Source organism: Anastrepha obliqua, chromosome 3, assembly GCF_027943255.1.
Source record: "Anastrepha obliqua isolate idAnaObli1 chromosome 3, idAnaObli1_1.0, whole genome shotgun sequence".
Classification (NCBI taxonomy): Eukaryota; Metazoa; Arthropoda; class Insecta; order Diptera; family Tephritidae; genus Anastrepha; species Anastrepha obliqua.
This window is the reverse complement of record NC_072894.1, coordinates 73,173,400-73,192,023: the sequence shown is the minus strand read 5'-3', so window position 1 is coordinate 73,192,023 and position 18,624 is coordinate 73,173,400. Positions and strand designations below refer to the sequence as shown.

The window sequence follows — 18,624 nt, the reverse complement described above, 5'->3', positions numbered from 1 at the left end:
AATTAATTTAATTAAATAATAAATTAATTAATATGGATGCCAAACGAGGGAGGTATGAAATGTCATTATTTCGAATATATTTTTGAGTAAGGTTGCCATGTGTTAAAAAACTAAACTCAGTAAAATGAGCATACTAATAAATATTGTATTATTCGGATTGATGAAAACTTTCTAGGTCTTATGTATTAAAAAGAAATTTTCATAATGTATATAGAGCAATTACTAAGTTGTCATATTCCTTAATAGTCATTTGAACAGGAATACACTTTAGTACATTACAAAATCCATATGCGAGAAATGAAACTTTTTTCTAAGTTTAGTTTACATTTGATTTTTTTTTGTGATACGCTACAAAAATTAGACTTTTCAATCATTCAGAACTTAAGTTAAAAAATATTTTGAAATCGGTTATTTTAACATTTGTCTAAAATGTAAATTATTCTCGCCTACAAATTTCTTGGAGTCTAATGAAAAAAAAAAAAAAATCTGGTAACATGATTTTCTCACTCTTTAAATTTCTCTTATTAACGTTTACCCCATCATATCGCTTCTCCTTAACAAAAAATAACTGTGCATTTGTGTGATTTTCTAGACTTCCGTTTTTTATAACGGAAGTCTGTGTTTTGCAGTTTTTTAATTTGAAGTACGCCAGGAAAACGAAAATCTAATTTATCGAAAACAGTTATAAAAAATGCGAGAGCTGTGAAGATTGTTACAAGTGAAGTGCGATGATGATTGACCTCAGGTGGTCGATTCTCGTTCTGGGTAAACGTGAAATTAAAAGTTTTTTCCCCCGTTTTTATTACACTTTCGATTGGCGTTCCGTGAAAAAACGAAAATAAATGTTCCATATGAAAAATTTCTTTGCACTGACAATTTGTGTGTGCAAAAATAGAAAAAAGGAGGTCCGCGGCAAGCCCGGAAAGTTTCTAAAAATTTTGTTTAAATTTTTGATGAAAATAATTTGAGGAAAATTCGATATATTTTTTTGATTTGAATAAAATTTTAATAAAAATCACTATCAAAGCCCATTGTGTTGCTGCTTTAACTTGATGAGAGTTGTTTGTGGATGTATGCGCATGTTGTTAGCAATTTATTAAGAGTGTGTCGACTTATATATTAACTTAAACAATTCACGAAAAATCAGTTGTGCACGAAAAATGTGGCAAATAAAAGTAAAAAAAAAAACACTGGGCCACTTTTTCTGGGAGCCACGGGCCATCCATGTATAATTTATATTTATGTATAATATTCTAGAAAGAGTTTATTTGAAGTATTTTTATTTCAAGCTTAAATATTTTGCTAAAATTGAATTACCTTTAAGTAATAGTTTTAAACAAACGTAGCTTACGTTTTTGTTAAAAGGGAATGGAAAAAATTAATGGATATGAATAAATTTTATAATTGAAAGCATACTCCACTATTTGCAAAAGTCGTCTTTTTGCAATGTTCAAAATATCACGACTTGAAATATTTGTAGGGGAACTAACAACCTCAGGTTCCTCAAAGTACTCTGAATAAAGCTCGTCGTATAAATAGTTTCAAGGTTTCAAAAGTATTCCTTTTATCATGACAGAAACGAAAATCGCAAAATAATCGTTTATAAAAAGACAGAGTGAAAAGTGTCTGTGAAACGAAAATGAAACTTTTGTCCACTTCCCGTTTACACAGAACGAGAATTGACTCCCAAGGGTTAGTATCACTAAATATTATATAACCCTTAGCTGCAGTAAGCGATGGTTAAAATATTTCAGCATAGCATAATTTATTGAATTCATTGAAAAACGGAAGGCAGAACACTTTTCTTTCATAAACAAGCGTCCTTAAATTTTTTGGAAAGGTGAAAATGAGCTGATTTTGCGTATTTGCATTATGCATACCTACTGATAGAAAATAAAGTCCAAGAGCAATATTTAAATAAGGTAGGTTTGAACTTAAAAAAATCTCTGTTTTCCCCATGGCAAGCTAGTAGTACTAGGTGTGGTACTCCGGATAAATTCTTCATCTATGAAATAAATGGGATAGCCAAACATATTGTTTATCCTCTGGGTTGAGATAAAAATTAATAAAAATAATTTTGTTTAATATTTTTCTAATTGATTGCTTTTGCTTTACTTATTGTGGTGTAAAAAGACCAGTTTAACATAGAATCAAGTGGTTTGTACTATTGTACGGTCTTAAAATCAAAATGTTTAATCAGTCCTTTTTTATTCAAAGTTGGCAAATATACTTTTTTCAATTCTTAGTATCCACAACGAATTCGTTTGTAACATTACAAAAAAAGTTCAGTGAATATTAATTTCTATTTGCGCAGACACACATACCTATAACTAATGAAGACTACTCTAATAGACAATGTGCTTTCTTTATGAATTCATAAGCATCTTAAAATATTTAGAAAGGTTAATGAACCTATTCGAATCAATCCCCTTAGCTTGTTTGCTAATAGCTGCAGGGCAGGTAATATGGCGTTAAAAATGAAAAATTGCTTAGGAGCAAGATGAACAAAGATAACCCGAAGATATACATGCTTCTGTATGTATATGTTTATAAATGCGTATATGTATATAATTATTTGTTTACACATACAATGAAGATTGGCAAGAGAAGGGTTCAAGCACCTATGCTCTCGACAAATAGTTGTTCAATAAATTAAGTGGTCAAACTACAGGTCGTCCAATCAGCAAGAAGAACGATGAATCGTCAATAATAATCTGAATAATGAAGGTATAGGTCAACTCGAAAACCAGTTTTCTTTCCTAACTCAACAAGTAGTGTGAAATTCGAAATGAATTTTTTTTATTTAAAAAATTGGTCTGGCTTGGCTGGAAGTTCAATGAACGTTTTATCTACGAATAAACGCTGAACTTGTAATTGCATGTGTGAAATCGCTTATGCAGTTTTGTCTTTTGCTAACAGGCATACAGCATAATTTGTACTAACTGTAATTTATAAAAATACATGAGAAGCTATTTGTCACTTGCCTTAACCACTTTTAAATCGTACTATCCCCGTTGCAAAATTACACAACTTTCAACTTCTCAACCCGAATTTTTAGAAATTTTCCTGGTATGCAGTTTTACAGCTCATTGAATCTTAATACAATAAAGTGCAAATATTAAACACCATTGATTTTTTACATTTTTTGTTGACGGCGCAAATTTTTTTTTGTTTCATAAAAAAAAAAAATAATGTATTTTCTATGAAAGAAAAGGTGCAGACGCCAGAGGTGGAGATCATTTTCAAAGATTATCTTCCACGTTATACAGTCGTATAGCAGGACAGACTGGACGCATGCGTTGAAAATTCGCACTTTGGTATGCGTAGTTATGTTATTATTTTCCAAGAGCAGTACAAGAGTACAGAACAGTGCCTCGGCCTTGGTTATTCTGCTTTCAACGTCAGTCTCACTTCCTCCTCCGGCGATGCCAAGTAGTAAAAATTATCCACGTTTTCAAAAACCTGCGCACCCACTCTTAAAGAATTTGATAAAGAAAAAGTTCAGGTTAAAAGCTTTTGTCGTTCCTACGTTGATTTTAAGTCCCGTTTTTTGGAATTGTTCCTTCATTGACTGAGTTATCGATTTTGGATCGCACATCCTATACAACAGCAAATATCTCCTTGCTGGTTTTTCGTCTTCAATTACCAGCATGAAAAGGATTTGAGATAGAATGCAACCCTGCCCAGACAGCACGTGAAAGAGTTGTGATAATTTTCCTTTATGACAACAAGCGTAGCTGTAGCTTTCCTTGATAAGGGCTATACATTTAACTGGTACTTCTCTCCCCCGAAAAGCAGCCCGATATACCTCCTATTTACGCTATCGAATGCTTTTTCAAAACCGATGAGCAGCTGGGGAATTTTGGAGTTATTATACTCGGTGCATTGTTCCATGATAATACGGAGCGCGCTGATATGGTCGGCACAGGAATAAACCACTACGAAACAGGAACTAATCGATGTTTCAAGGTGGACAAGTATGCTTAAATGGAGAAGTATATATAATGCGCGCAATTGTTTTTACAACAGCAGGGAGAATGCAAATATCTCTCAAGTTGCTACAGTCATTCAAGCCATTTCTTTGCCTGCTTCACAATAATTCCTTCTTTCTACTCTTACCGATAAGATACACCATCCGCACAGATGCTATAATTAGGAACAATATTTCAGCAGAGAACATTACATGGGTTTAAGAAGCTCAGTTGGAATGCCATCAATGCACGCGGTATCATTATTGGAAAGTCTTTTTACCGCAGCAGCGATTTCCGACAAGTCGGGTGGTGCAGTTGGATTCTGGCATTCATTTCTATTGTTCTACTGGAGACGGAATGTTTGTCTAAAGCAGGGTCTACAAAGTTGTTAAGCGATTATATAGTGGTTAGGGCAAGTATAATATTTCTCGAGGGGATTTTTATGTTATTCTCAATTTTTCTGCTCTCATTCGGAACCAGCTTCAATAAATAAGGCTGAGATTAACATATTATATAGTTATAGGGAATGGTTCCTCTACTTCGTCATATTTTATTAAAACCAAATGTTAAAAATAAATGAATGCGAACTCACAAAAAAGTAAATTTGTTCTATGAAGCAATGGTGAATGTCACAGAAACAGAGTGATTTACAAATGTTGTTTATTTTGAGTGCCCCTTCGATTCTTATTTCCGTTGACTCTAATTTGAAAACTTGTGATAAAAGTATATAATATTAGTATTTTAAGTTACAATTTTTATTCTTTATATAGGATAAATTGGTTCGTAATGAAGAACCTTGAATGATTTGACTAAGTAAAAAAGTCGTTAATGCGCTAAGGCAACTCATACAGGCCATTTGACGCGTGCAAAACAAGAAGTATGTAAAATATGAAATTGTGTGTAAATTACCATAATTAATAAATCAATGGAAAGCTCTAGGTTAAGCCCGAAATAATTCTTATTTTGTGGCACGAGGTACGCACGGACTGGCTAGTATTTTATCATAATTTTTAAATACTAATTTAAAAAAAGTTAATACTAAAGATAAAACGTGATTTACGTGTTAAGTTTGAAATTAGCTGAAGAATTATATTTATTTTTGTGTATTGTTATTTTACGGAAATATATTTGCAAAATTGTTCTACATTTTCGATTTATATTTATCGTGACCATGGACATGAACCCTATGTACATATATGTAAGTATATATGTATTTATATTATAAAGAAGCCAATAATTCTTTTACGTGTGAAACTGACTGAGGCGTTTAGTCTTTCTAAATACACGATTATGATTCATCGGCCAAGGGTACGTTTCCATTATTCGATTGACCGATTGGCATGTGGTTTGATCCACTTCAGTAGCTTATGAGTAGTTTTGTTTAATTGCAGCGACACAGCTATTCAAGCCGCTTTCGTCCAATCGCCGTATTTCTGTTGTTTTTACTCTGATTCATTGATTGATTTTAGTCAGTTCTTTTATCGGGGACTATTTCGAATTGGTAGCGCCACTAATCAATTGGGTGTATTAATTATCTGAACAGACTTTTACTGAAATCCCAAGAAATATTTACGCGGTGAAATTGAATGGTTGAATGAAAATATGTAAACATTTAAGGTAATGTTTTTGGTTAGCGTAGTATTGTCAATTCTGGCAACCAAAATTCGATATATGTATTTTTATTTTTATTTTTATTTTTAATTTCATGGGGATTTCGTATCCCTTAGGTCCATCAACTGATTTACTAACAGATATTTTTTTTATACAACATCATGTCTTAAGAAAGCATTATCAAAATGCTAATTATTTATTGTATTCGGAATGACGATCTGAACTCGATTTTGCCACAATTTACCAGCATTTATATCCCTTTTCCATAGTAATGCTTCATGCGGAGTCACATATTCTATGGAAAAAGTACCTGGAATTCATCGTTTACAAAGCCCTTTATGCAGAATTTGAGGAAGAAAATTCGTCGATGAAAACATGATTTGGGGGAAAAAACTTATGGATTTTGCAAAACGACCCCGCTTTTCTGTTTCCAATACTCAACTTACCACTTCGAGTCACCTGAAGAAAATTAAGGCGTGAGCTGAAAACGACAGTCTAAAACTTGTTTTAATTATTGAATTATTTCTTAGCATCAGTGTATACTTTTGGAAGAGATATACTTTAAAGGCTTTGCAACACACTTTAATTAGTAAAAAACAAGTCCCTAAACCCACATTTAACGGGTGCATGGGCTTGATAAGCAAACACGATGTGCTACCTGGATTTTCAGAGCATTGAAGGAGTTTGGTATAATGGAATCCCTTAAGGAAAACTACTACGTTATTGTTATTAAAACAGACGCGACAAAATTATAATACAGCCTTTTTTCAGAATGCACTAATTTAGGTTAAGTTATACAGGTTGGCCGAAGCCTCGCAGAAACTATTTTAGTCTCTAGTGATACCAGATCAGAGTCCTTTTTTTAACGCAAATATACATAATTCAATATTCGCTTACTGTTCGCGAATTTTAGGAATAACTCAAACTCCAATTCAGGAATATACTCTAGTATTTCAAAACTGAGAGCACACAGGTAGCCTAGTCTAGTTTTCGAGACACTGCAACTACGCAGTGCCCTTTAGTAAACCAACTAAAGTTCCTTCTATCGAACAATATAACGGATTTCGTATACTTGTCATCATATGCGTTTTTACATAAGCTAAGCCATCTGCCTTTCGCCTTTCTTAACATGTGCTCCTCTAGCTTCTTTTGAATTGTGCGCAGGGGTTTAAGTACCTGTTCATTTGATCCCCTGCAAGTCTCGCGCCTTCTTTAGCTATTCCGTCCACTATCTCATTTCTCTCCATGCTTTTATGCCACGGAAAGAAATATACACAAAACCTGTGGTTACGAACAGCTTGTAAATGACTTCCTTGCACTTATGGACATTTTTTATGATAGACAGTATGATTTTATCCACATGGACAGTAGACAGTATGATTTTTTTACGCAGTTAGTTGTTACGTCTGTACATACAGGACCTACTGCTTTCTTTACAGCAAGTATCTCAGCTTGAACCACAACGTCATAATTAGGAAGTTTAAATGACCTTTTGATGCTTAGTTCCGCATAATGTATCCCAGTGTCAACTCTATCTTCCATTTTTGATCCATCGGATCATTGATTGTGCTACTTCCCGGAACTAAGCCTTTGCGGCATCCATCGTCTTCGATAGCGGTCTTTAGCAGTTTTTCTCGAACTCATACTTAGAACCATATATAAGTAATCTGAATTGACCGTGGCAGTCCCAGTAATAGAGCTATGTGTGAAGGCTCTAGAGGTGAGCTGAGTTTGCAGCCCGATTTTCGGCACAGAGATCAATCGGTGTTAGCTTGAGGAGTTGATTTCATAGCTCCGGTAATGCAAAGCGCGGTGAGTCGTTTAACTTTTACCAATAGCCTGAGATTTGTTTTCTTCCTAACCGCCTTCCACTACACCAATATGCCATACTGTAATAGATGTCTAACAATTGCCGTGTAAGACCAGTGCACAAGTACAGGCGAGGGCCGTCTTGTGCTTTCAACCATCCTTTTACATGCGTACAGAGCATCCGTTGCCTTCTTCATACTTTCCTCAACATTGGATTTCCACATAAATTTTTTGTCCTCTATTGTATAACTGGCGCGGACACCCTTTTTGGGTGTTTGGTGGAGCTCCTCCTCCTATTTGTGGTAAGCGTTTTGATGTTGTTCCACAAATGGAGGGACCTGCAGTTTCAAGCCGACTCCGAACGGCAGATATTTTTATGAGGAGCTTTTTCATGGCAGGAATACACTCGGAGGTTTGCCATTGTCTGCAAATCGATATTTTGGAAGCTGCTATGACGGCTGAAGAACTGACCATGAGTAGATGATACAGTGTAAGTAATTAAATAAATCGTATAACTCTACGTAAATCGATAGCAAAACTTTAAATGCATTTTTCTCAAAACTATGTTTTTTGAACTGCTAATCACTGTAACTTAAAAACCGCTTGATAGATTTCAATAAAATTTATACTGCTTTTGAAAAACATAAAAAAACTCGTGCCTGAAGGATTTTTTTTTAATTTCGATTTTTTTTTAAACAATTAGTTGTCGGTTTTCTTCTCGAAAATCTGGAAAATATTTCCTAAGGCCACCATATTGTTAATTTTGAAAAAAAAGCTTCGATCAGGCACAGGATTACCTATTAATAAAACTAATTCCTCTTGTCCGATTGATTTTAAATGAATCTCCAAGGATGATCATCACAAGACCGCAAGGGACTTCTGGAGAAACGGACTGCACACAAACAGCGATAACTTTTACAATTATTACTTTTTTGAAATTTTGCCAAAATCAAGTGGAAACATGATGTATTAATGCTATGTTTATTTTTGTAAAATAAAGCAATTACCTAGCAATAAAATTTTTTGAAAGTCATCATTTTTTCGGACCTCTGACTGCCCCTAACCCCTTAATTGATCTTTTGCTCCTGGGCAATGCTACTACTACTACCATACCGGTCAACTTCTATTATTTCTGTGATTTTATCGACATTGTCGATATTTTCTTTAACATCAAAAATACCGAATGGTCGTCAATTCCAAAATTGCACTTAATAACCTGTTACAGTATCTTCACCATAAACAGCATTCATAATTTCAGCGGCCTGGCTTTATCAAAGAAAAACTGTAAAATGTATCGAATTTTTTCTTTGTTGACTTCCATTGTTAACACCCTATAACTCACAACTGAAAGGAACAAACAAAAAACAACAAAATAATTTGTTTAGTCTGAAATGTTACCTTAACAGAAACACGAACTTTAAAATGTTTGATCGATACTTTACTAGATATCGATCCGTACAGCTATCTAGCGAGAAAATAATAGATTTCTTTTTCCCCAAACTAATATACTTATTTACGCACATCAGTGCCGTGTCAGTTCAGTACCAGTATCGCTAAGTGGTACCAATTCACACACATTGGTGTATATATGATTTCTGTGAACTTCTAATATAATAACGTCGGTTCCTCAGTAAAATACAAATAGTATGTAGCATTGTCGACGTACATATTTAAAAGTACAAATCATAAAACAGACACTGGAACAACACTGATGTTAAAAAACATCACTGTGTAGGGACTTGTCTGCAAAGGACCATTTGATATTAACGAAAAACTGTTTTATTTTTCACTAGCAATGACACTGAACTGAAAAGGTATTGTTTCCAAACAATATCCTTTTCAGTTTTTTTTTTCATAATTGGAAAAGAATAAACATTTTTCTCTTTGCTTAAAGCTTTCTATCCTCGCACGATATCCTCTTGCTAAAGACTGTCAAATATCTTTGTTGTTTAATATTTCATTTGAAAATCTGAGAAATGGAACTTGAGGGAGTGAAATCGCTAACCATTATTAATTCAGGTAAAATATCGTAATTTCTCACCAAGTGAAATCTTAACCAAAGCGGTAGAACTTATATGTAGTATGGTTGAAGTTGTTGACATTTCCAAAACATAAAATAAAATAATGGTCTATGAATAAGTTCGTGCGGTTTTTTTCGAAATTTGAATTTCGGATCATTCCCATGGCTTTTAAACGTTTGGAAATGGTTGATTGATCAACTCCCAAAGTTTTTGCAACCTCTTCTTGCGTTTGAGCCGGATCTTGATCGAGCAATTCCTCCAATTCGGTATCCATGAACTTTGGCGGCGCGGCCAAAATCACCACTTTTAAAGCGTGCAAACCACTTCTGGCACGTTCGCTCAGCTAGAGCATGCTCACCATAAACTTCCACCAAGATACGATGACTTTCGGCTGCTTTTTTCTTCATATTAAAGAATTCCCCGCAAAAACACATTATTTGGCACGAAATTCGACATTTTCAAGTGTGGTAAAAATATTGTTGTTTACGCTTCAAATAAAAAACTTATACTGACGTTTGTGCCTTACGACAGTAGCTCTCCAATGAATGTTTGGAAATGTGGATCGATGGAATAATAATCAAGTTACGCCATCTGTTGTAAAACCGCACGAACTTATCCATAGACCTATTAGATCTACAGTTTAGCTGGAAGTACCCGCAAACAAATATGTACATCGAATTACTTTTCGAAAAATAAAATATATTTGCACAAGTAAAAAAAGTATTTAAGTCAGTGCTGGAAGAAAGTCATAACTCAATTGATCAAGAAAAATCGCCTCAAAGTTTTCAATTTACTATATCTCCGAAGTAGAAGTAAAGAAACATTTTCATCTAATGAGATACTGCCATGATAGATTCACCATAAATTTTTCACACAACATAAACAAGGAGCTACTGATCATTACTGCATACTTACCTAAAAACAATTTTTTTTTTTTAATTATGACCTTCTTCCAGCAAACGAGCGATATATTATTTTTCGTTGCATTCAACTTTTGCAGTGGATCAAGAGATATTCATTTAAATATGCAGTAAGTTATTTAACCAGAGTAAATAATTTAATCATTCACTAAAAATTTTAACTACTATAATAATATTTTTGCAAAAAAGCACATAAAAGTGAAATGAAGCTTATTTTAGTCTGCAAATTAAGTTTGGCTGAACGAAATTCACTTATTAGGTTGTTATGCGTGGGTAGTATGAGTGAAAATATTATATTTACTAGTTTCTAATAGATGACACCCAAAATTTTGTGAAAGTTACCGTACTTTTTTAAGTGGATATAAATTAGCAAGACCAACTTTATGAAAAGTTATTACTTATGCACAAAAAAGAAAACAAATAGCGATTCATAGGAGAAAATTGCAAAGCCATGACGGGAGCAGGTAATGCTAATCAATTTGAATGTGGCTTAAAATTACAAATAACGATGGATGGGTGCGCATATACAAACACACATACATATGTACACGTATAGTATTTCAGTACATATAGATTTTTTCATATGCTTTTCACTTGACAATGAATTAATGTGATTTAACTGAGTATTACATATTGCTTTTATCTTAATGTGAGTTATGCACTCATCATAATAATAACTAAAATGGAATTCTCGTATAAATAAACCAATTATTGATACTCTTAGAGTTAAACTTTTGAACGTAATAAGAATTTAGAATTCATCTCTCTAATTCAGCATTTGAATTTCTCTGGTTTTAGAGGTATTTAGGGTTTAGAAATTTGCTATCAAATTATTATAAAATCAAAATTCAACGTCAAAGCCACCGCAATTCCCTTTTAGACGTTCTTGTAGGTAAATTATTTACACTTTATCTTAAACTGGACATTTTAAAGGAGATAGAAATAGAATTAGATATTTCCTACTTCTAGGCGTTATAGTTCAGTCTATGCCAAAAGAAATTTCATAAAGTTGCTACACCCTTGTATAGGAGATATCACGGTCTCTTATTCAGTCACTGCGCGACTTAATATTTCTCTTCTCAAAGAACATATCGTACCGATATCGGCCGATTTTCAAAGCCGCTTAGAAGTCTAGGAGAAATATTCAAACAGAAACTTTGTGCTCAAATGAATCGGAAAATGATGTAAATGTATTGCATATAGACAAATTTACCGAGTTTACTCATACCAAAAGGCTCGGAATGATAAAAGGTGCAAATTTTCCATCCATACGTCCGTTCATCCATGCGCACGATAACTCGAGTAAAAATTAATATATTAATAATAAAAATAAATAATTGGCGCGTACACTTCTGTTAGGTGTTTGGCCGAGCTCCTCCTCCTATTTGTGGTGTGCGTCTTGATGTTGTTCCACAAATGGAGGGACCTACAGTTTCAAGCCGACTCCGAACGGCAAATATTTTTATGAGGAGCTTTTTCATGGCAGAAATACGCTCGGAGGTTTACCATTGCCTGCCGAGGGGTGACCGCTATTAGAAAAATGTTTTTATTAATTTTGCTTTCACCGAGATTCGAACCAACGACCTCTCAGTGAATTCCGAATGGTGATTACGTACCAACCCATTCGGCTACGGCGGCCGCCGTATTACTTTGGATTAAATTAAAATTTTTGCGGAAATATAATAGTTTAAAACTGTTTTATTATCGTTCTTTAACTCCTGGGCGATGCTACGACTACTAAAATTTTTTTATTGACCTTTTTTTAACATCAAAAATATCTGAACATAATTGACGAAACCAAAATTGCACGTAGTTAATTAACTGTTACAGTATGGGCACCATAAATACCATTCACAATTTCAGCCGTCCGGCTTGCATTTTCGCTTTTATCAAAGAAAAACTGTAAAATGTACCGAATTTTCTTTTTGTTTGACTTCCATTGTTAAAACCCTGTAACTCACAACTGAGTGGAATAAACAAAAAACAGCAAAATAATTTGATTAGTGTGAAATGTCACCTTAACAACGACCATAAAATTTAAATTGTTTGATCGCTACTTTACGATATATCCATCACTACATCACGGTAATAGTAATTTCCAAACAAAGAAAAAAAACGTGATATCTCTTTTACAAATAAATAAAAACTACACTCAAGTGATGAACCCGAAAAAAACTCACTTTCTTTAGGTTAAATGCGTGTATATCGATAACAACTTAATAAAGTCATCCGAATTTGTACACGTATTTCGCCCACCTCAATTAGGTCCGATGTTCATCTGATGTTACAAGCTATAACTCTCGTTGTCTAAAAGTTTTATTCCAAAAAAATTAACAGCCAGTTCAAGTAAAATTTTACTAAAATGTGGGCGGGTATATTAAGTCCGGTTTCGACCGAATTTACCACTCCCTTACTTGTGTAAAACCGCATTTTATTTTGGCTAGTTAATATAAATTTCGTTAATGAATCAAATCGGATTAAAAATGCGACTACTAAACATATCTCGGCTCTAACGCTCTTCCCCTTCCACTAGCCTATGTAGGTGCGTTTACTTTTGGTCTCGTATAATCTGTAGTATAATTCTATTAAAGAACGAATTTTTGTTAAGAATATGTGCCGAAATTTCGTCAGCATATGTTGAAACTGAGTAGGTTAGATTAGATGGTCGTCCCTTATTAGAACACACTTTGTCTCAAGACTTTTTGTAATACCGCTGGGAGGTACAATTACCCGTGTCAACTAAAACCAATTCCACCACTCTGGCACTCAGAGCTGTTGATGGAAAAGAGAATATTGGTGGGATTTAGGTTGGCGCACTGCCCCAAGCTGTCAAAGAAAGGAGCATCCAGTAACCTTAATCGTCTAGCTGCCAAATGCGCACATTTACAGAGAAAGAACTAACAATCTCCTTCTCTCAGTTTCTGCAATGGGGTTTAAATGGTAAACTTAGGTTTTCGGCGGGTATGCCCATCGTCCAATGACCGGTAAATAAAGCTACGAGTTTGGAAATTGAATGGCGTGGAGTCCCCAGGCCCTCCGTCTATTGTACTCAAACAAAGGGCTTTCGAAATAGCACTTGAAGAAATGGAGCTCCATATTTTCTGCTCTTTCTTGAGAAATACTCTATATTTTATATGAACATAAAATGCAAACAGTAGGAAAATCCGGAGCGGAACCAACAACACAATCCTCAACTTGCGTATATATACATATAAGTATAATATATAATTGCACTTACACCTGCTTTGGGGTTTTTCTACTTTTTCACGCCAGGAATACACTCGGAGGTTTGCCATTGCCTACCGAGGAGCGACCGCTATTAAAAACACTTTGTCTATCATTTGGTGCTTCATGTGCAGAGTCTCAAGCCTGCGCCGTTCCCTCACATTTATACCCTTTACTAAAGTGAATTAAAGTCGTAAAGTCCATTAAAACTACTCTATAATGAAGAAATTTCACCCATCTGCAAATTAGTAACACAAAGATCTGCAACAAAAGCAAACGGATATGTTTCTGTGTACTCGTATGCATATAAGTATGTGCATATGTACATATGTAGGCTTATAAAATGCAATTCGCATTTTAGATCAAAGTGTGTAGTTGCCTTCAAACGTACGCATATTTGCACTACATAGATAACCAGTTATTATTATTTTCAATAGCCAACTTCCACTTTATTTGCCCGAAAATGGCACTTTTGGTACTCGTACACACACTTAGTACTAGGCTAGCTAAAGTGTGCGTCTAAAACAATTTATACCGGTTTTCATTTAATTCGAAACTAGGTGATATCAATTTGGAACAACTCCTCCGGCCTGCAGCTTACTAGTTTCAATGCTTTTGTTTTTGGTGCTTTCTAATGCTCAAATATTGTTTTTGTTTTTCTTATATATTTGTTTTAATGTCATTATGTTAGGAGTACAAGCGCACCATTTCGCTATAACTCTATGGCTTCTTTTAACTCTCACATGGCGTCATTTCTAAGACGACTTCCATTCGAGTTTAGTAGGTTTTGGTTGTGAATGGGTGAGAGCGAGAAAAATTGGTCAATTGTTTTGTTGTGCAACTGGCCACCAGGAAGCACTTTTTTATGGCAAGTATTTATTTCAAAATTTCAAGAAACAGATTATGTGCAGATATTTTCCTATTTCCTGTAACACAAGTTTGTCTATGTAGAGTATGGATAAGCACGACGATTACTTACCTCTTTGGGTATGGTATTCTCCGATATTTGAAAGCATTTTCCACATCACGCATTTTCATTTTGAACGATTTATCCCCGCCCAAATTCATTTGTCGAGCTCAAATATCTTACGAATTTTATTTAAGCAAAATGTTAAAAATATTAAATACAAAAATCACTAAAACTTATTTGCTACACTTTGAATGTGTTTCGATTGGTTACACATACACAATTAATTAATTAAATATTACTTTTTTTCTATCATTACATGTGCATCTACTATTATTGCTTTGGACTTTGTATTTGACTTGATTCTAACTATTAGCGTGTGAACTTGAAAGCCTGAAAGCCAGTGGAAATAGTGGCAACAGCTGTATAAAAAATATAAAAGCACGAGTACTTAAAACCGACTTCAGCACAAATGAACTTTCAAAAAATAAAAATACTTGTAAATAAATAGCGCACGAAATGCAATTGAAATCTTTGAAAACGTCTTAAGCGATTGGCAATCGCGGTTAAACTGAAAATTTCTGTCGGTCTCTGACCGCTTTTTGGCCAACTTGCTAGCTAATTGTTGTCGGTAACAGCGTCAACGACAGCGACAGCAGCGCAGCTGGAGCAGCAAAAGCAACCGCAACAGGCAATACAAGACACAGCCATAGACAGAACCGTCATATCGCGTCTCGTCGTAGCAACTCAGCGTTTCCACTCGATGGAGTTGAGCTCGCAACGCTTCATGTCTTTGCCGCATTTCTACTTTTTCAGCTTCGACGATCGTTTCTGCGGCATCATGCTCTTATTTCTTTTTTTTTATTACATAGCTTTCATTTTGCTTCTTGCATACCTTTTTTTGTCTTTGCACAGCTGCTGCTACTCAATAGAGTCAACGTGTATGCGTGCCAACATACGTATGAAAGTAGGTACACACAGCTCCTGCCCACTGAATTATAAACGATGAGAAAATATGAAAAATTTTTACCTAACTTTAACGGTGATTTAAATGATTAAAGTTTAACTACAATAATTGAATGAATTAATTGAACATTTTAATATATTTAGGTTATACCAAAATATTTTGTCAAAGCTCTACTATTTAGTGCCCCTATCAGGCACCTTAGGCATGACTAGCATTCGAAATTGAGAGAGAACGTAGGGTCGAATCTCGGGAAAATACCAAAATTAAGAAACAGGTTTTTCTAATAGCGGTCACCCCACGGCAGGCAATGGTAAACCTCCGAGTCTATTTCCGCCAGGAAAAGGCTCTGCCGTTCGAAATTGGCTTGAAACTGTAGGCCCCTCCATTTGTGGAACAACATCAAGACGCACACCACAAATAGGAGGAGCAGCTCGGCCAAACACCCAAAAATATATAAAAAATGTTCGATCTTCATGAACCATTTCAAGCCGTATGCCTAGATTTGAACTCTCACTCTAGCATTTTTGTTATATCGAACTCGCTTTTTCCCTTTAAAAAACGATACTATCCTCTTTCAATAAATTATTTTTCAGCCCTTCTCCATTTCGATTAGTTGTCTCAATTTTTGCTATTTCAATCAACGCCATTACCCCACACATATTTGTTGTATTCTTTAGATTCTTTATACATATTATATATACATTACTAAAGATTGGATTATATCCGGTAGTATTTACAATTTGGGTGTTTAACCTTTCTCCAAATTTTTTTTCCCAATCATATTGATTAAAAAAAAAATTTCAAATTTGCTTCCTAAATCCGAAAGCTATAAAAAACACTCATCGGTCATAATTCGGTGGTTAGGGGCTGTACATGTGTTTATAAATGCGTAAATGTGTAGGCAAATAAAATATGACATATGTATACATGCATGTTGTCTCTCGATATACCAAGTCAGTAACAGTTAAGCCAGAAACTGAAGCTTAGACGGGAACTCAAATGCAATCGCTCGGCTGTGGCTCTCTTGCCGCAATAAAAAGTTGGGATACTTTTGCACATGACCATAGATCACCATGGAACGTGCATAGTAATATGACTTTTGTAGATAAATATCATAAGCATACATGGTGAAGTTGGTTTGGAGCTCCTTCTTTAATTTGCTCACCTTCACTGTTGGACCAAGGTAGTAAGGAGAATTTGCTGTAATTTGGCTAACCGTTAGCAGTAGTCGTTAATGTTGTTAAAATTGTTTGCGCTCAAGAGCATAGATACGCACAGATGTTAGTACGCATATACCATTGTAAACATACAAACAACTAAGAGTATGGTTACAGTTTGTGGAGCGCAAATATGGTTATGTATAGTATGTACATAAATGAGCACATATGAATGTACTATAGTATGTTTAACCATTTGTTGCTTGCAACGTTGCATACACAGGTGTAAATGATTAAGCCGCATATGCACAGGTATATGTGTCTTACGTATGCATATAAGAATGTAAAACATGCATAGTGTAAAAATATGTTGTTATGTATTTGCTTAGAGCATTTATAGTATTTCAAAGAGCACCATGAACGCTATACAGGAAACCTATAAAAACAAACCCTATATGAGTATATGTATACACGTACATATGCACATATGCAGATATAACTCTCATTATTTCATTCTTTCGTGGCCCTGTAGTCGTCGAACAGTTTCAGCTGAGATTAGAAAAATATTGCCAATTATTTCACGCTTATCAAAGTAAGGCCAGCTATGCATTCATATCATAGAGTGCACGGATTTGGTTTCCCCTTTTTATGCGCTAGCCTTCTTGGATGTACTTGTTCTTTTTGTAAACTATAATTTGCCCTTTACTCAAAAACCCCTTTCCATATATCATTCTTATATGCATAACTTGTACTTGAATAAATCGATGTTATAATGTAAAAAGTACACTTCTGCATCTCCACCTTGTATTTTTGTTTAAAAAAATAATTTTCTTTTTAGCTTAGCCACATTAAAGAAATACATCGGAAATGGAACTATCCAGAGCCTTTAGTATATTTGTATAAACCTAGGCCTAAACAAGCTTACTCAAGGATTGGGGCTCACCTCTAAATAATTCGAAAGAACAGAAATTCAGCAATGCAATTAATGACTGAATTATGTATGAACTTGTATTTATTTATTTATTAAAAACTGAGAAATACTAAAATTACAAAATTGCCTAGTCACACAGAAATACTAAAGAGTGACATTTCCACAAAATGCACTTTAGCCGGACCTTTTTTGGACCACAACAAAATTTCAATAAAAAATTCAGTACTTTTTCTTATGCAAAACACTCGTAAATTTAAAAATTTCCAATAATTTTCCAAAAATCACACAAATGATGCTATTATAAGGAAACTACTATTCTTCCAGAATATTCATATGCGAATAGTTATGAAAAGTTGTCTGACACTTGAATAATGGGTGCATAAATATATACAGTTGCCCAGTAAAGTCTACAACTTGCATATATTATAACCTATTTTCACCACCTTCTTAACTGCTGTCAAAAGGTCTCATGAGTTTCACAAATACGAGTATAAAGCGTAGAGTTAACTGAAACAGAAAGTGATTTACTGAGCTATGATGTAATAACAATTGCATGGAAAACTAATTGATTGTCATGCTTAACTCTTGTTAAGCGTAAACTAGTTAATTCTTGGTTGGAATAGAATATAATATTCGTATTTAAAATGCAGATCAAATGATATACAAAACGAATAAAATTAATTTTCAATGATCTGAAAGCTTCATTCAAGGCCAATATATAAATATTTGGTATTGAATGGGCGACGTAATGAAGCAATTCGTAACATCGAAACAGCTAGAGTTTCATGGAAGGCCAAATTCGACGCTTGACATAGGAAACCAATGTCATATGATGAAGGATCTTTGGTCTTCATAGAGGCTCCACCACCAAGTACAGGCGAATCGCGAAAACTCCAGCCAAAGTACAAGGCATACATTGTCACGAAAGCTTTACGATTCGACCGATATGTCAACAAAGATTGTATGTAAATGTAAAGACAGTCGTTAGAGTGGTCTCAATAAAGTTGGTTGTCTTGATCTGTCAGTGGGTACACACTGTTTTTTGAGATACTAAGATTTAACTATAAATAACTAATAAAATGTCTCATAATATTGCATAACAGAT

General features: G+C 34.4%; 1 protein-coding gene across 1 annotated transcript in view; it reads right to left on the bottom strand.

The window, feature by feature from the left end:
* The window catches only part of LOC129241643 (heparan sulfate 2-O-sulfotransferase pipe-like), an 86,430-nt gene extending 71,416 nt beyond the window's left edge, over positions 1 to 15,014 (bottom strand). Inside the window, exon 1 of the mRNA XM_054878080.1 lies at positions 14,537 to 15,014. Coding sequence (XP_054734055.1) covers positions 14,537 to 14,625 — 89 coding nt within the window. The 5' untranslated portion in view covers positions 14,626 to 15,014. The remainder of the gene's footprint in view (positions 1 to 14,536) is intronic.
* Positions 15,015 to 18,624: the final 3,610 nt, after the last annotated feature.